Below are 19,966 nucleotides of genomic sequence, written 5' to 3'. Positions count from 1 at the left end.
AACTTTAGGCTACATACTGTAAGGGTTTTGGCCATGGTGAAGGTAAGCTAGACAAAGATAGACTGTTCTGCAGTTGAGATAAATTAGATGCACTTTTGATTTATGATACTTTCAGCTTACTAAGGGCTTATCAGGACTTAACCCATTGTAAGTCCAGGAACCTCTACATATTACATGTTTTTCCAAAGAATTGATTAGAGGATTCTGCCCATGTACTTCTGGACTTTCTGTAAAGTATTGTTCAATTTTTCTAAAATTAAAAAAAAAAAACTAAATTCCAAAATTCATCTAGCCCCAGGGGTTTTGATGGAAGTTTGTGAAAACTGAGACGTAAGTGGGAAGTTTAGCTGAGATTCCCACAGGCAGAGTTTGAACTGCGGTCTGCCCTTCTCAAAGACTGGGCTTGCAGTCATTTTGTAATGTTCTAGAAATATTATTTTAATAGCTGGAACCAGAATTCATCTTAGGTAAAGAGCTGTCTTTACTGAGAAATCATCCTGAAATGAATCTGTTGGATGTGGCATCTCCAGGGTTGAGGCATCATCTGGTTCTGTTCTAGACAAGACAGAAAACTGGTTGTTTGGATCCTGAGTGAGGAGTGTAGAAAAAAAGAAAGGAAATGCCAAGCTCTGTAAGTTGGCTACTGCTGGGAGGTAGGGGATGGGGGTGGAAGGAAGGAAGACTCCCTGGTAAGAAGGGTTATCAAGACCGACAACTTTTTGGAAGTATTTTGTTGTCTAGTATAAGGTGCAATCTCCTTCACACTTCCTTTTCAAGATTATTAAATGTACTATGACCACAAATGACTAGAATGAATGAATTCTTTCCATTTTATTAAGTTCCAATTGACTGAAGAGTATACTTGACTCTGGACACAAAATAAAAGGTCATGATGCCCAGGAGTTTAGTCTAGTAGAGGAGACAAATAAGAACATTGAAAAATTAGAATTCCCTATTTAATGTTCTGTAAGGGAGACATACTTAAGTGCAGAGTGTGCCTGGGTGGGGAAGGGTCACTTTCTGCCTGACTGAGGACCATTATTCCAGCTCTGCCTCCATGCAGCCCCCAAAACTGGGAATATCATATTCTAGTGCTGCTGGAAAGTGCTTATTTAATCCAGTTACTTGGAAATAAGCTACAAAGTTTCCCAGGACTGAAAGACATTTGCCTATTGAGTTGTACAGGTTTTTTTTTTTTTTCTCTCTTTCTCAGAAGTCCATCATTTAAAGGTATGATTACCTCAAGCTGTTTTCTTCCTCTATTACTTCAACAGGAAATACTTATCACCTGCCTTTTTATGTTGGAATACTGGAAGACTTTATGAGGGTTTATGACACAATTTTCTTTCCACTTTGGTAAGTGATTAAAGAAATTAGAGTTTTGAAGATGTAGAAAGGAACATATAGGAAGGGCCTGATAACCATCTTCCAAAATCTACATTTGAAATGTATTTCCCCTCTTAAAACACTTTTTAACACTACATCTCCTTTCAGCCAACACTCCCTATTTCCCACTTTCTTTAGAATATAACTTCTTGAAATAGATGTTGTACCCTTTGTCTCCATTCCCTCTCATTTGTTCAACTTATTTTAAGTAAAATTTATATATTCTTTCTACCAACACCTAACCCATTTTAAGTCTAGGTAGGTGCTTGTGGGACTTAAAAGTACATCAGTTATACAGTTTCCATGTGCTAGGGAATTGGTCAAGTCGAGTCACTTTCCTGACTCCAGGAAAAAAAAAAAAAAACCCTAAGCTGAGTGTCAGGAAAAGGACAGAATCAAGATCAGAAACTTAGCAGCATCTCATGAGGAAAAAAGAGATGGAATATAGCCCATGTGGTAGGGTGAGAAAATGAATGAGATTCAGACATATTTTTAGTGTTTTAGTGCCTAAAGCGTGAGAGGCGGTGATGGTCCCACAGGTCAGTGCACTCTCAAACTGTCCCAGAATAATGTTCTAGGCTGTCCCCTTTAAAACCACAAAGACACAGTGGAATCATTCTGAGGACTTGAAGCATTGGATCATTGTCATTATTAACAAAATATGTGAAGGGGTATCCTGGAGATAATGGAATAAAACTTTCCTGAGGTCGAGGATTAGGATAAAGAGATGAAAATTCCAGAAGAAAAGATTGCAGCTCCTTTTAAGGAACTGCTATTTCCTGTCCACTGAAGTATTGGAGCATTGCCTTAATGCCCAGCAGCAGATAGATGGGATTTAAACATCAAAGTGAGTTTTAGAACAGATGAATCTTATGCTTATGAGTAACATGGTTATTGGAGAAAAACTGCAAACCCTGGAATGACATGTTGACATGGTCAGCTGACATTTACTTTGCTTCGAAACATTTTTTTAAAGGTACTCAAACTGCCTAAGACTAACTAACCATAGGGTTTTCATGAAAATGATGATGCTAACATGTCCAGTTGATTGAAACAATGAGGAGCATCTAAGCTTAGTCAGTCCCTCACTGACACCTGCACAGGGAGGTGCTCGTCACTACCTCCAACATTCTTTCACTATCAAAACTCAAATCCAATGCAGTCATACTTTGCTGGTGGAACTGCAGATTTGTGCAACCATTATGGAAATCTGTATGGGGAGTCCTCAGAAAACTTGATATAGAACCATCTTTTGATCCAGTTATCCCACTCCTTGGTTTATACCCAAAGGACTTAAAAACAACATAGTAACAGTGACATCAATGTTTATATCAGCTCAACTCACAATAACTGAACTATGGAACCAAACTAGGTGTCCTTCAACAGATGAATGGACAAAGAAAATGTGGTATATATACACAATGGAATATTACTCAGTCATAAAGAAGAATGAAATTATGCGTTCATGGGGAAATGGATGGAACTAGAGAATATCATGCTAAGTGAAACAAGTCAGTCCCGAAACACAAATGGCCAAATGTTCTCTCTGATATGTGGATGCTAACACACAATAAGGAGGAGGAGGAGAATAGAAGTTCATTGGATTAGGCAAAGGGAATGACAGAAAGGGAGGGGAGCTAGAAAGAGGAAAGGCCGTAGAATGAATTAGACATAACTTTCCCATCCTTATATATGAATACTTGACCAGTGTAACTCCACATCATGTAAACCACAAGAATAGGATCCTAGTTAGGATACATCATACTCCATGTATGTATAATATGCCAAAATATACTCTACTGTCATGTGTATCTAAAAAGAACAAAACATAGTCAAGCCCTAGAAAGAGAATATCTTAACTCCAGTTAAATTCTTTGTAGGATCAGTTGAAGGCTGTTTTAAGAAACCAAAGTGATCCGATAGGTCAGTGTGGATTTTCCATTTCCTTTAGGGCCTCTACAAAGTCAAAAACCAATAGGCAAGAGCAAAGACAAGACATCACTGGGGACACACTGCATGTAACGTGCTTGATATTACACAAAGAGAGTGCAATGAGAGGGGAGAACCAGGTGGCAGGATGGCAAAGGGTGCCAGAGAGAGAAAGCACATTTGATAAAAAGTCCAATGGGCCACCTCAGCCAGCACAGACAAGAGGAGAGTATCCAGAAACTTGGCCACAACACTGTGGCCAATGGCTTCCAACAAGAGGGACAATACACTGCAATGGGAGAAAACAATATTGTCAATTATTTTAAATGAGTTGACTATCCACAAATCCATGTTGAAAAAAAAAATGTCTATCTTAAGACCTCTTTACCTTATTCACAAGCATTAACCACAAAGAACAGTAATCCTCTAGAATTATATAGAATGTTTTCATGACCTCGAAGACAGCAAATATTTTCGTGAATGGGATGCATAAAAACACTAACAATAAAGAAAAAGGATTGCTGAAAAAAGATGGGTACCATTAAAATTAAAAACTTTTGTTCTTCAGAAGGTTATCATCAAGAGAGTGAAAATATAAGCCACTCAGTAGAAGAAGCTTGTAATATGTAGGAAACCGAAGTTGGCAGAATAAAGAGAACTTTAAAAAATCCGGTTGTCATTGACAATAATGAATTAGGAATCCTGACCTTCTGATGTGTAAGCCAGTGTTCTAAATTAACTCCATTTTATATAAGTTCTATCTGATCTCTGTGACTAGGCTCGAGAAAATTGAAATCTCCTGTCTCATTTCCTTAATCATAAAAATGGAATAATAATGCCATAGTGACTTAAATGATAGAAATAAAACACCATAGAGACTGATGCAGAGAGATTTTGACAAATTCAGTGGTAGTTTTGGTTACAGCCATTAGTTATAGTAGTGGTTTTAGTGATGGTGACAATGATGTAATTAATACAACTAGTTTTAAATAATAGCGTTACAAACTGCTGGAGGGGATCATTACTAATTAAATCAAGCACCGCAAATCTTTCAGCCATGCTTTATAGGATGGGTACTATCAAAACCATGAGGCCTGATTGGAGAGTAAGAAATGAAAAGAAAAGAAGGGTGGTTTAGGAATGGCTGATATTCCCTGGATAATAACATCTCAGGCTGAAGAGTTAAGACGTAGCAATGTCAAAGAGGTCTTCAAATGTCATCACAGGCTCTCTATCTCTAGTTTCTGTCAATTTCCTTACTAGGCTAACCCCGGGCAGAGGGTGTGAAAATCAACAGGTGCCCCAACCAAAATACCCACTCCAGTGAGTTTTATCAGCACCCACTGGAGCAGTTCTCTGAAGTTCTTCTTTACTCAGGTGAATAATGAGTCCTTGGCCCAGAAGGGAGTAGGTCATGCCATATTTGCTTGAGTTCCCAGTGATAGACGCACACAAATATGTACAGAGAGGTAAAGAAGGGGGAATGATTAACACAAGGCTAGGCAATATAAACACACTACCTGTGACTAATTGTCTAGCACAGTAGCAGGATTGCCCTAGTCAATGCCACCCAACCCTCCAGAACAAACAGTATTTCTCCTGTCAAGACACAGATCATATTAAGCCTAAGTGTATCATCCATTGCCCCAGTCCATGACAGAGGGTGATGTTATTACTAGCTAGCAATTGTAATTCCAGGGAAAACGGAGGATGAAGTATTGGCATAATATTTATTTACAATTTTTAGGTTTATTTTCATACCAAATAAATCTATTATGATATGCATTTTAGTTGTCAAGGATGTTGGTTCACTCCATGTCAGATCACAATTGAAATGGCAGATTTATTTTTGAAGCCTGGCCTGTCTTCTCCATGAATTTTATTCACCCGCTTCTGCTTGCTGCCTCCAAAGATCCATTTCCCATCAGGATTTTGGGCCTAATTTATAACCAGATCAAAGAAATAGCCATCATAGCTTGGTAAATTGAGCAAGGACAGAGCTGGGGGTGGGAGTAAAGCAAGAGGGGAAGAAAGGAGTGAAATAATGCAGAGCTACACTCTTCCTGAGGAGTTTGAACAATCAGAAACTGGAAAATGACATGATTATATTTGCATTCTACAAAGTTCACTTGTTATTTCCATGGGCAGCATTTTGAGTAAGGAACAGTAGATGTTGGGAAAACACTTGAAGGAAATAGTGGAAAGTTAAAGAGGAAATACTGGTGTTATCTTAGATATGACAGTAGAACTAGAATATGATAAGCAGCATCCAGAATTGAGGTCATCTTGGGCATAGATCCAAGGAGAGAACCTGGTCACAAATTAGGTATGGAAGATGGTGCATGGTAAGGAGAGAGGAAGAAAGGATCAAGGAGAACACTTAGGTTTGGACTTAAGCAATCAGATAGAAAAAAAGAAGCAGCAGCAGCAATGGGAGAAGGAAGAGAAGAATATTGGTGGTGAATGATCAAAATAGTAGACTGGAACTCATCAGATCTGAGGTGCCTAAAGAGGTCCAAATTAAGATGTCAAGAAAGCACTCAATGTCTTCTGAGTATTTCTCTACAGTAAATTCCAAAGCACTTTATGGTCCTCACTGGTTCCCTTATCTCATCTCCTGTTTTTCAACCACTTTCCTCCAGCTAAAGCATCATCCTTGGTGTTTATAAAAAATCTCTGCCTCAGAGTCTCTGCACTTGGCCATTCTCTCTGTCTGGAATGCATATCTTTGGATATTCCAGTGGTTTGCTCCTCACTTCCTTCTGTTTGAATGTCACTTTTTTAATCAGCAATACCTCTCCAACACAAATATATCCAAAATTTTCCCTGATCTTCTCTTTTTCTCCACAGTATTTATCATAAAGTGATACATTTGATCAGCATTTATGATTTTTGTTGTCTGTCTCCCTCAACTAAAATAAACAGAGGCTCCACAAAGACAGGGACCTTGTCATTTTTATTCCCTAGTATTTTTGTTAGTACAGAACTTACCAGATGTTCAAGATCTGGATAGGGTTCAAGATTTTACTGTACTTAGAAGCTTAACAAGTTGGCCTACCACAGTTTAATGGATGCTGGCAGAAGACAGATTCCTGGGTCAGAGAAGACTACTTATTCTGTAGCAATGGCCAAAGTGACATCATTTGCTCTGGTTTCTCCAACCCCAGTTTCCACAGGATGACATAAAGAGACCCAAATGACACACAGAAAGTGCCTGTGTCACAAGAGAATAAGTCAAACTTTGTAAAAATTCTAAACCTTCTAAAAGGGCAAATAACCCACCTGAATTTTGCCTTGAAAAAAGATATTTCTATTACTCTAGACAATAAACAAACTTGTTCCTTGTAACAGAGGATGACTTAATTTTGTTTTCCAAGAACCTTTGTTATACAAACACCCTAGAAAAGACAGTCTGAAACAAAGGTGATGGATACCTCTACTCACAAGCCTTGCAGCAACATGAGGAAGAATGGAGAATTATCTCCTAACCACACATGGTAGACATGCAGTACATAGTATTTTTTAAGAAAAACATCAAAATTTTGAGTTAGATACTAACATTATTTCAATTTTCAGATGAATCAGTCAAGGCACAGCAAAAGTGAACCAACTATCCAGGAATGCACAGCTACTGCGTGGCTCTAATGGGCACACTCAGCTCCATGGCAAACACTTGGTCGAACTGAATCCTGCCTCGCTCTGACCTGTCCTCCATCAGCCACCTGAGGCTTAGTGAATGGGTGATTGAAAAAGAGAGAATGATAAAGAGTGGGAGAATGAAGAGAAAGAATGGAGAAGGTGTTTTAGCTCTCCTTACTTGCTCATCTATCCAGAACTACAGAGTAGACAGGAACTTTGAGTTCACCTTTCACAAAAAAACTGAGGCTCCCAAAGGAGGAGCTTTCCCACAACCACAGAGAGAGTCAGGGTTCAATTTAACTAGCTGACCTCCAGAACAGCTTTCCTAAGAGAATTTGAGCCGTCCCTTCCTGCCACCTGTTTCACACAGGTGGCTCTCCCCGAGTCTGGAGGCCAGGTCATGACAGTCAATCAATAACCCAGGCCACCTACTACACAACTCGGCAGGTGGAGCCTGTGCTTTCCTCAGCCTATATGACCTCCAGTTGCAGGGTTGTTGAGAGCAGTGGTAAGCTCAGTGCCGTTTTCACCTCACCTCTGGACACAGAACCTCAGCCATGAAGGTGTCAAGCATCTTTCTTCTCTGCGCCTTGGCCTTGTTGAGTTTATCTGGTAGGTGATTTTGCATGTGTCTCAAATTTAAAACTTTTTGTCCTATTGCATTGCTGAACATACAACCTTCTGGAAATTTAACATAGTCAATCTTAGTTAAAATGAGTCAGTCTTGGCTAGTCTTTGAGTTCCAATGAGATAAAATAAGATCAACAGATAAGAAGCATTTTTAACGTAAAATGAGGGAAACAATTCCAGTGAGAGGTGAACAGAGACAGACAGATTTTCCTCTAGGCTGGAGCTGACACTCTGTCAGGGATACCTCAACTTTAAATACCCTTCTCACTGTGTAAGTGCTTAAGGCCAATTTACAAATTTATAATTCTCATGGAATTGCATTAAATAGATAATAATGATTGCCAGTTATTTGGTATAAAACGTATGGTTTGACTGATTCGAATTTTTATTTTTGATCTGCAGAATGTTTTCCTTTGAAACATCCTGCTTAAGTAGATGGAATACATAGGTCCCCAAACTGCATCTTGACAAGGTTAGCAGACAATTCTGAATCCACAGACTTCAGATCAGATTCCTTTTTATCATTGAAAACGATTAACATTTTCAACTTTATATCCAATCTAGCAGAAACTATTACTGAGTGTTAAATCACCACTTTGGCAAGTAGAAGTATATCACTTGTTGTATTTGCTAAATATTTATGGGAGCAGAGGTCCCTTTTCCCTCCTCATGCATATTAATTAATGCAAATAGATTCCTGTGGTGAGCACCTGCTCATCAATTTTTAGGCTCATCTAGATTTGGAAACCCAATGGGACCCCAACAACAGCATCAGGTTCTGACTATTCCAGGAGCTGTTCTTCTCCATGTCCTCAGAGATCGTTGACATAAAAATTAAATCTCACCAACATTTTCTCCTTTGGGTGCTATCAGATTAGTTTCCTTTCCTTTCAGGGAACATTTACCATCCCCTACATGATGATAGCAAGACCTGCCACTTTCTGGAGAATAGAGTGTCTATTTTGACTATTTGTAGATTTGAGAAATGCAATTTGAACCATAGTCAGTCTGTTTCATGCAAGGGTGAGGAAAGGCTCCTTGGGAACTAATTATGAATTGGCAAAAAGGGTCTGGTTTTAATTTATGAAAGGGAACTTAATGCAATTATATCAGGAGACCTGTCACTATTAGCAATAACTGTTTCACAGCTAGTTATGTAAATATCCATACCTTCATCCATAAACTGAGATAAAGATACTTACACTCCACGCATTGTGAGATCAAAGATCTGATTGGTTGTGAGGATGTCAGTGAATTTTCAAAGTCATTTGCTCAGTGCTGACTTCAAGCAGGAAGTACACAATTTCTATTTTCAACGAAATGGATCAACTTTTCTGAAATACCAAATTGAGATACTTTGGTCATAATGAGATTTTTACTTAACTTCTTAGGATTTCAGCAGACAGGAAGTACGTAGAAACCAATCAGACATCCTTGAATGAGAATGGAAATAAGAGGTGGGCAGCAGAGGAGGCCAGCAAAGAAATTCCAGCCTTCTGAGAAAGCAGAAGGTTCTGGATAAGAATAGATCTGCATCTCTCATATAGGATTCAGCTTAACATATCTGATTTATGTTTTCTAGGTAACACTGCAGCTGACCTCCAAAGAAGAATGGTAAAGAGAATTTTAGAATTTTATAACAGGCTGAAAGTTTTGATCCAACAGAAGTACAGTCTAGCAGTCACCATTCAGTTTAACCTAAGGTCAGGATGAAGGGTATGATTGTTAGGAAGACTCAGCCTGTTCCAGGCGAATGGTAAGGCAGTTCCCCTGCCCCCAGTCCTGTTGAAGGACGCATTCACTGATGTCTGGGCAAGTTCTGTGCAGATGTCTGATGCTTGCTGTGAAGGAGCTCATGTATGCACTAGGGCTGCCTGAAAGAACAAGTATTTGGGATGGAAGCTTTTCTCTAGTCCCCTGAGTAGCCAGTTTGACCACGTTGGTGCCGGGGACCAGCCCTAGCAGCAGTTTGGGGTCTCGGGTGGATGGGAAGCGTTGGCGAGTTGGAGAAACAGCAAACAGAGACACCAAGTGTTCTGAGGCTGAATCTAAATCTTTATTTTTCTTACAACTTTTTATACTTTTCTTTTTGGCATTAGTACAAGGAAATATTATTTTTTAAGTGAAGAATTTAGAATTCAATCATCCCCTGAGTCATAAGAACACAAGATAAAATCATCACAGAGAAACAAAGCAGGCATGGCAACTCTTTCAAGGAACACAAAACAGTACATTTCAAGGACCACAAATCAGTACATTTTTTTCCATCTAACACTTTCTTATTATGTAAACTAAAGTAACATTTAAACTAATGATTAACTTATTTCTGAAACAGTATAGAACCCATGACAAACTAACCTTTCCATGAACCCTGCCTTGATGTAGATTATAGAAAAATTTTATTCAAATAATTTTGTAAATACCACATCAAAGCCCAGAGAAACTGATCCCTATGTAGCTAAAAAATAACTTTCATAACTTCAAATAATGAAGAAATCTCAGGCCCCTCACAAATTTTAAATGCATCCCAATTTTTTATTCTTTAATTTATCTAAGTAATAATATAAAGCTTATATGATTTTATATCCAGATATTGTAAAAATCTTCCCAGGAATCCTCACAACTCAAATCTAAAGATACATAGATAATTAATATAGAAGGACAAAACTTTTGTGAGTGAATGTCATGCCTATAACCCCCAAGAGATATTCAACAGATCGCGTCAGGTGTTGAACCATCAACTCCGACAGAGCTGTATCAAGTACCGGAGTGGTGGGCAATAGACGTGGCATGTTGACATAAAGTTCCCCCAGTCATCAAGATGCAGCTTTAGTTTACAATGAACAGCCGAAAATAGTGAACCAAGTTCTTACTCTAGAAAAATAATCTACACCTAACTTTTCCATATTTCCTTTTTTTAAAAAAAAGTAATTTTAGTAAATTTGGAGACCAGGGGAAGAAGTTTCCATCTTCGCCTTACACGTATATCTAGGCAGCTGATAAACCAAATGTTTATAAGTGAATGAATTATTGCATTTGTGATTAATTTTATAAAGAAGCTCTGGTACCATTAGGAACATGATATAGTTGAAAGAAGGTGCCCCTAAGTAAGTGACGGTGATTTTGAGCCATAAAGAATAAATGAGGGCTGGCAAAACACAACTGGTGGGAACACTATAATGGCCATTTGGTAATGATCAGCTGTCATTGGAGCAGAGCATACAGAGTACAAAGTCCGAGAATGGAAGACTCCTAGCGCATTTGCATGCTTGAGGGAAACACGTGCAGGGAAGAACATGCTCCAAGTAGCAACTGGCCCGAGAGAAGCCAGCACCTACAGTAGTTATAATCTGAGACATATCTTCCTCCCCTGAGGGGATCCTCACAACAGCACCATGACATAGGTGGGAAATGGTAGCATCATTCCCACTTTACAGATGAAACGACTGAGATTCAGGAAGGAACCCACAGATGCGCCAACATCACAAAACATGCACATAGTAGAGGCATTACTTATAACCAGACTTTCTGACTCCTGGTCTTAGATTCCTCTCCTTGCAACATTTAGTGTCATTTTCCCGATTGCACCCAAAGAAATTAAAAACATTTAGTGACTTTTGTTACCAACTCAAAGAATAGAGGATGATGGCAAATAATTGTGTTTAACTTCATTTTTAGCCATTATGCAAAATTCCAACTATTGGATGCCCCAAGATTTATAACCCTGTCTGTGGAACTGATGGAAAGACTTACTCCAATGAATGCATGCTGTGCTTTGAGAATCAGTAAGTACAGAATTTTATTTTTAATATGTTTTAAGCTCACTGTCCTCAAACTTTTATATATCTTATCTTCCTAAAGTCCCTAACCCTAACCAATACCATGACTCCTACCATGAAAAAATATTGAATTTTTCTAAAACATATTTTTCCCTTTTTTATATATCTGATTTAATATGATTTTAAACCACTTATAGGACAAAAACCCATGTTTTATAACAAAACAATAGATAGTTGTTTGTAGATTTATAAAAAGCCTATACACAAAATGTTCCTTTAACTTGGAAAAGTAATTCTTACTGACAGCAGTGATTATATTTTCAAAAGTCCCCAAATATACAAATATTAATTTTATAGATTTTGGTGACCAAAACTAAATTTGTGTATCATTTTTAATCGTGGATATCAACCTCAAAGATGTTTCATTTTCTGAAGTGCCTGTAAGTGGGTGATGGGAATTAGACTCAGGGTGCCAGATGTAGGTGTGCCACAGATTTTATATTTCATTCAGCAACAGAACATTTGACACTAGCCTATGCCATCTTCCTTGATCTTATGACTAGGAGAATATAGGTCATGAGCCCACATAAGCCAGCTCCTTATAACTTGTGGCAAATGCCAGTAAACAAGATATAAGTAAAGTATTACAAAAGTAAAGCAGAGATAGAGACACCTTTTTCTCTTTTTAACTAGTGCTAGGGATCAAACCCAGAGATTTGCACACGCAAGCAAGTATTTACTCTACCTCTGAGCTACACCCTTCCCTAGAGATCTCTTCTTGATGAAAGGAATCAATAAAGGATTTGTGAAAAGAATACCATTTAAACAGGACTCTAAAATTTAGCAGCATAGAAAAAGATCATTCTAGGCTAAATATGAGAAATAATCCAAACAAATAAAAGAGGCTCCATAAGTGATTCAGTAAACAGTTATTCTGGGGTTGACTTGTTATTAAAGACTTTGACAGGCTCAAATGACTGTGTACATTTCCATTATGTACTGCATGAATTCTCTTCCTATAAAACAAATCCCCTTCTTGAGCTGTTTTAAACTATCTCAGAAACTTCTCAGAGTTTACCAAGGTATGTGAAAAGAGGTCTCCAGAGTAAGAAGTCTAATATCCTGGAGTTTTCAACCCAAAACAATATGTATTCTGCTCTGTGGGGAATCTGCTTCCACACAAAAGACTTACAAAAGGAATCTGCAACCACTTGTTACTTTTCCCATGACCTATGCTGTTGACATAAGATCAACTATCATATTTCCACCTAAGGGGAGAAAAAGTAGAACAACCTTGAGACTTGGGAAATTTCTAGATGCCAACTTCAAAAAAGCCCAATAGTTAGGGTGACACATTGGGAAAATATGAGCAGAGGGCTGGTATACCTGATTTCTTTTCTTTTTCTTTTTTTTTTTTTTTTTTTTGATTCATTGTATACAAAATGGGGTACAACTAGTGTTTCTCTGTACACAAAGTAGAGTCACACCATTTGTGTAATCATACATGTACATAGGGTAATGATGTTTGTCTCATTCTGTTATTTTTCCTTCCCCCCACCCACTCCCCACCCCTGGAGATACTCGATTTCTTTGGCCTCTAAAACCTATTAATTCCTGCTTGCTCTTTTTATTCTTTCAAATATATGTAAATGTGGGGAAAATGTTTGGATGGCAGAAAAATGTAACACTTCTTCCTCTTTCTATTTTTCTTAGATAAGAAAACAAGCTTATAGGTAAAATTTGTTCTCTCAAATTACAACTTATTTCCTAATATATGATATTACCTTTATTTCTGTCACATATTAAAGACCCCAAACAGTGGGTGAAAATGTTGCTCAGAGGTAGAATGCTTGCCTCACAAGTGCAAGGCTCCAGATTCAATTCCCAGTCCTGAAATACATACATACCTACATACCTACCTACACACATATGTACATACATACAAATCCCAAACAAATTGGTTGCAGAGTAACTAGAGCCAAGCTCTGATCCTACATGCCAGGTTTTGAGATAAGCAGATAATATCCAACAAGGGCTGGCATGTGATAGTCTCCTTGGTCATTATGCACTTAGAAGGTATGTTTCATCAGGACTTTTTCCATTTCTTCTACATCTTCTTTTCTATAAGACCATCACCATCCAGCAGAACTTTCTATAATGGTAGGAATGCTCCCTATCTGTGCAATACACAGCTGCTAGTCACTAGCACTTAAACAGGCTAAAACAACTGAGACACTGAAATTTTTAAAAAATTATTGGTGCATACCAATTATACAGAATAGTGAGTTTATTGTGGAATGTTCGTGTATGCATGTGACATAATTTGATCAACTTCTTTCTCTAGTACTTCTTGTCCACTTCTCTTTCTTCCCTAATACCTTTCCTCTATCCCAACAGTCTCCCTTCTATTGAGAAACTGCATTTTTTATATTATTTAACTTATAATTTAAATTCAAATAGGCAAATGTGGATACCAAACATGCTGACCCATAGTAGACAGTAAGGCTATAGAAAACCAATCACCTCATGTGCTCTGTTTAGATCATTGTACTTACTGTATGCAACTGATTTAAAAATAGGTATTATTACTAGTTAATGATTATAGGACAAGAAAGCATCAAACTTTCTTAAAATAAGTAACCAAAACAGTACAGGTAAGTGGACATATACAAATAGGAATGTCAGATGTTTTCCAGTAATGGAGAAATAGAGGAATTTTTGAGGGCTAGTATATTCAAGGGAAGGATGGCTAGAAACATGAGAGATCAGGAAACAGTCTCAGGAACAATTAGAGGATTGAAGCATATTTAACAATTACAGACTTTAGAGTAGGAGGAGAACAGAGAAGTTTTTATCTGGAGAGGAGGATGCTTGCAACTGGCTGGCATCATATGGGCTAGAGAAATGATTTCCTTTTACAAGACCACACAGATTTGGATCCTCAGTTTTCTAAGATCAAAGACCAATGCAATAGCCTGGGCACCAGCTAAGATGGAAACCTAGTAGGTGGGTCAGTAGTATCAGAAGCAAAAGAAGCAGCAATAGATTGGAGATTAATTTCAGGGATCTACTGTAACACTAGATCTATAAACTCAGTAAGGACAATTTTCCTTTCTGTTGTATGCCTAGGGAAAGTAATAGTAATCAACAAATATGCAATGAAAAATTGAGTTAATAAACAAATGAGAGAAAGACAAAGGAATATATCTTAAACCTCTCTATGTTTAATAAAGCTGGTGTTTTTCCCATTGTGTTTCTCCCATAGATGCATAGAACTTTGGTCAACAAAGTTCTAAATTGTTTTTTCAATCTCTCCAACAGGCAGCGCAAGACTCTTGTCCTCATTCAAAAATATAAGGCTTGCTGAGAGTCAAGGTGTGAAATCCCTTAAGGTCACCAAGTTGCCTGGCTGGCCTGCCTGTTGAATAAATGTATTTGAATACACTTTGTTCTTCCCAAATGCTTTTCCTTCAAACACATATGTGATTACACTGGGGACAAGGAACTTAGCAAGATTCAGAACAGACCATGTTTTAGCAACTTCACAATCCCGTGAGCTCAGTGTTTCCCTCGCTATGCCTTTTCCTTCCCATCTTCTCACATTCTGAGTCCTCTGTCTCTGGAAACGTGACACTGATCATGAATTACAGCACACAGAGGATTGTGGGCTCCTGTAGTCCCACATATAACTACCTACCACTGTAAGGGATAGTTGGGAAACTCAGTCCAGAAACGTCACCTGTCACATTTCACTGATGAAAGTAATGCCAAGCATGGTGGCACATACCTGCAATCCCAGTCACTCAAGAGGTTGAGGCAGGATAATCTCAAACTCGAGGCTGGGGATGTAACTCAGTGGTAGTATCACTGCCACCACCTCCATCATCATTCCTTTAGATTTCCTTAGAATTTAACTGAGCATTTATTTTGCATGGCACAGGTCTGTATATGTGGACATAGAGCTACTATGTCTGGTAGAATAGAGTTTAGTCCTTGAGAGGTTTGATTTGTCAATCCCTTGAATAAATTCAGTCTAGTTGAGAACAAAGAAGAAAGACATTTCTTAAGGCTCCTAAGGATCATAAGCTAGGAACAGACTCAAGCAGTCATGGGTCTGTTCTTCAACCCTTTCCAAAATGAAGGCCATATATAAAGGGAAGAGAGAGGCATAGTATCATGTGAGAATATTGGATTGCTGTTGGTAAAGGACATGTCTTGTTAGTTCAGAACTGGACAACTATTACCATTTTCTGGACAGCTTCTCAGAAAAGCAAAGGAGTGTTTCAACCCAACAGATTTGCAGACACTAGCACACAGTATTCCAGTGGGTGATGGTTTGGTTTTATCCAAGACATGAGCTGACATTCTGGTACATATTGTAAGCAACAGGTTCAAAAGTCTGGATCTAGATATATCTGAGTGTCACCGCCCGCGGCAACAATCCCGTGGATATTTGTTATCGCCTGTAGCAACAATTGCGCGGGTATTTATCGGAGGTGGACTGGAAATAAACTACTTCTATTCCTGTGCTGCTTCCTTGCTTGCTTTTTTAGAGGAAGAGAGGCTTCTTTGAGAGGAAGAGAGACTTTGCTTAGCCAGAAGAGAGACTTTGAGAGAAAGATAGGCTTTGCTTATAGAGAAAGTTTTAGAGAAAGACAGGCTTCTACGCTTATCAGAGATCTATTTCTTCTTAGAGTTCTGCTGCTTCTTCTTAGAGGTAGGTCCCGTATCCTGTGAACTAGGTGCTATCTATCTACGACCTAGAGGTGTGTTCTTAGTTCTCTGCTCTACGATCTGCCTTCTGTCACTGCCTGCTGTTTACTGCTTGCTGCTTCTTCTCTCTGCTAGCTGCTTCTCTCTGCTAGCTGCTGCTTTTCTCTGCTAGCTTCTTCTCTCTGCTAGCTGCTGCTTTTTGCCTTCTGCTTACTGCCCGCTTATATTCCCTCCAGGAGGCGGAGGGCGAGGCCACGCTAGTTGTGATCAGGCAAGGAGCCAGCTGCCCTATCACCATGGCAAAGGTTAAAACAAGCAAGCCCGAGCAGGAGCACTCGGGAACACCTGTGCACGCGTTGTGTGCATGGATTTAATTAAATATGGCCAATGATAAATCACCTGGGTGTGCTTATATCAATCAACCTGCTCACTGCCGATGTGATCAAAACAACCTCCAGCTGGCCGCCAGGTGCCATCCCGGCACAGCCCACATGGCACAGCCCCAAACATCTGAGATCTGACTTAACTGCCACTTCCTAACTCCATTTTGAACTCTCTGGACCAAAATTATTCCATTTTGGGTATTTTTCTTGATAAGACAGAGCTCTCCATCAAAGACTTGCCTTGAATATCTGCTTCATAAACCCATGGATTTGTGCTAAGTCAACTGAGTTTGGAGTGGGGTGTGGGTATATGTGCAGGGGGTGACTGATTCTGAATTAATTTGAGGAGTGGACGCTTGTACCATCAAACCATCCTCAAGAGTTGATCTTGCAAGGGAAAAAGGGACAATATACCAGAGGAATTGATGGTGAGGACTTTGTGCAGTTTACCACACTTTATACGTGATCCACTGTAACGTTACTTTTACCTCCTGAGTAAACTTTAAAAAGTGAAGATGGGGCTGGGAAGATAGCTCAGTTGGTAGAGTGCTTGCCTTGCAAACACAAAGCCCTGGGTTCGATCCCCAGCACCGCAAAAAAAAAAAAAAAAAAGTGAAGATGCTTGACTAATATGATCAGCAAACAAAGTGTCAGAGTTAGGTTTTTAATTTAGGGCTGATTTCAAGTCCAATGTTTCCCTGAAACCACAATCACCTCCCATGGATTACTCACTATTAATTCTACAGAAACTATAGATAACATCCTTCTATTAAAAGAGTCCATGTGTTTATATTCAGCAATAACTAATAAGAGAAATAAGGAAGTGCTCCAAAAGAAAAAAAAATCTACAGCTACTAAAAATAAAGAAAGAGAAGGAAAAGCAGCTTGAGATCCTGAGTTTCTAAAGTGGAAAGGTGGCTAGAGGGCTGATGGAGGCTGAATTGCATCAGGTTGCCTGATACGTCGTGTGGAACAGATCACCCATTAAACTATAAATAACCAGTGAAAAACGATTCCACACTTGCAAAACATAGTTACCTGGCCCTCTCAGGTTTAAGTGAATTTGTTGTGATATTTCGAATATACGTGTCTCGACGTTTAACTCTGACCACTAGAGGGTGCTGTAGTCTGCAAGTGAGTCACCATAAGCAGAGCCTTAGGCTCTCATTCAATATTGTGCTAACCGAAGTTATGGAGGCAAGATGGCTTCCAGCGTCTCCACTGTCATGCTAGAGGATATTTGAAGGGCACCCCTTTTATTGAGGAAGTTTGCCATGGTGAATCATTGAATGCTACAAATCTTCATGTCTAATGGGACTGTTCTGCAAGTACAGAAAGAAGAGTTTGGAAATTATAAGCAGAAGCAAGTTGTAAATCCAGATTATCTACCTTGAATGACTGTGTGCTCCTCTTCTCTTCTCTTCTCTTCTCTTCTCTTCTCTTCTCTTCTCTTCTCTTCTCTTCTCTTCTCTTCTCTTCTCTCCTTCTCCTCCTCCTTCTTCTTTCTCTCTCTCTCTCATCCATCAGAAAACATAACCACATGTCTGGTGGTTATGTTTTAAAGAGATAATTAATATATTAGAATGTGTATAAAAAGAAAAGCAATCAAAATTGATAAGATTTTGAAACTTTGTCTTACGATGAGTGATTGAAAGAAGGAGGAAAATTTGAGCTACAGAATGAAAACTCTCAGATGGATCTTTTCAAACAATTTAAGGAACAACGATGTCAACACTATGAAAACAGAAACATTGTCCTTTCTTCACTGCTGAATTACAGGATCTAACACCTAGGTGGTACCAAATTAATATTCTTTTATTACAAAGAAATGAACACCTTTGGTTGTCCCAAAGGCTAAGAATTTAGACTTAATGGAATGGAGATTAAAGAGAGACTAACTTTGGTCAGTAAGAATTATACACTACAATTGTTAAGGGGCTTTGGTTTAGCATACATCAGCTTGCTCTGGCTCTGCCACTATATAGCTATAGGTCTTGGCAGAAGTCAGCGACTTCCCAAATTTCAGTCCTCATCTCTACTATGGGATTAGTTATTAACAATTCCTTCAAAGGCAATGAGCCCATGACTTGCCAAATAATATATGTGCAGGAAGCATTGGTTTTTGTTATTATTGCTATTATTCATCTAATTGACCTTGTAGCTCATTAAACAGTCACTTTACCTTTTGGAAACTTCTTCAATTCATTGCATTATTAATTTGTCAGGGATTTTGTGGAAGATATTCCTCAATCGTGTACCAGTGGACTAAAAGCTCTCTACTTACATATTTTTAAAACTTTAGAATTCTAAACCATACCTATGAAGTACAAACTCAAGTGTAAAGACTGATAACAAATTTGGTGGGTTGAGAAGGGTATTGTGGCCCTGCCTGGGTGGGAATGGGGTAGTAAATCCAGTGCCAATTATTAGGTCTCCTTCCCTGAATGGACTAAGAATTAATCCTCATCAAGTGCAGGACCACAGAACTACAGCATGTAGTCACAGGACCAAATCATTCCTGAAGTTTTCTTGATTTGGTCTTGGACTATTTGAAATATGAAGCTATCTGATGGGAAAGGATATTTTAAAAATGTTCCAAGGGAGAAGTAAACTCGTTTGAAATGAAACATTTTTCTTAAAAATAAATTATACTGAACCATTTGAGAAAAAGGAATATGAAAAATATTGAGCATTTATTTCCATTTCTCTGATCCAATTTATTTCCTAAAGACCTTTGCTTAATCTAACTATGTAAAAATAAACCTTATTTGTGTGAGACAATTAAGTAAAAAACAGGCAAAGCTCCTATTTTTCCAATATTTAGCACCTCCAACAGTTTCCTTTCATTGTTTAAACAGTAGCTAAATTTTAACTAAAAATATGAAATATGTAAATAATAAAATAGTGTGCACAAAATGAGATAATATAGATCTTTCCTTATAGCCAAGTCAGAAGTCACTAAAAAACCAACAAACAATAAAAAATAAAAACAGCTGATTGGAGATCAGGTCAAAAGCCACTTATTTTGAATAGAGTACTTTTGTAGTCAAGTATTTTTTAAATATGTTAAAAATAAAAAATAAAAAAATAGAGACTACAGTTTAGATACCTTAGAGTTAACTGTCCTTTGCAATTTAACATAATTTTAAAAACCTAACCCTGTACAAAACACTAAAATTAGTTTTTTTCCTTATCAGCATTATTCTTTGAAATTAACCAACCAGCTCTAGACGAATCATCTTCAAGTTTTCTGTGCCTTAAAAAAGATTATATGAGTAAGTCACGAAAGAGGCCAAAGGACTTCCTCCTCTGTACCCTGCAAGTTGGGCCACAGGTGCTGTAAAATTGAGATTCCCTGCTAGTTTCCAGCTTGAGAGTTCCCAGTTCATGAACTGTTCTTTTGTATTCTCAACAAACTCTTAAAATTCTAACAATCTGATTTTATTTTTGACAGATGGTAATAGGTAATTCATCGTTCTCATTGTATTTACAGTCATGAATACGGAG

General features: G+C 38.2%; 1 protein-coding gene across 1 annotated transcript; it reads left to right on the top strand.

Moving 5' to 3' along the window:
- The first annotated feature begins 7,430 nt into the window (after positions 1-7,430).
- Spink1 (serine peptidase inhibitor Kazal type 1) lies at positions 7,431-14,822 on the top strand. The gene is made up of 4 exons (XM_047556613.1): positions 7,431-7,566; positions 9,167-9,198; positions 11,263-11,369; positions 14,685-14,822. The coding sequence occupies exons 1-4, from the start codon at positions 7,512-7,514 to the stop codon at positions 14,728-14,730; spliced, it is 240 nt and encodes a 79-aa protein (XP_047412569.1). The 5' UTR covers positions 7,431-7,511; the 3' UTR covers positions 14,731-14,822.
- Positions 14,823-19,966: the final 5,144 nt, after the last annotated feature.

Source organism: Sciurus carolinensis, chromosome 6, assembly GCF_902686445.1.
Source record: "Sciurus carolinensis chromosome 6, mSciCar1.2, whole genome shotgun sequence".
NCBI lineage: Eukaryota > Metazoa > Chordata > Mammalia > Rodentia > Sciuridae > Sciurus > Sciurus carolinensis.
This window is presented reverse-complemented; position numbering and strand designations above follow the sequence as displayed.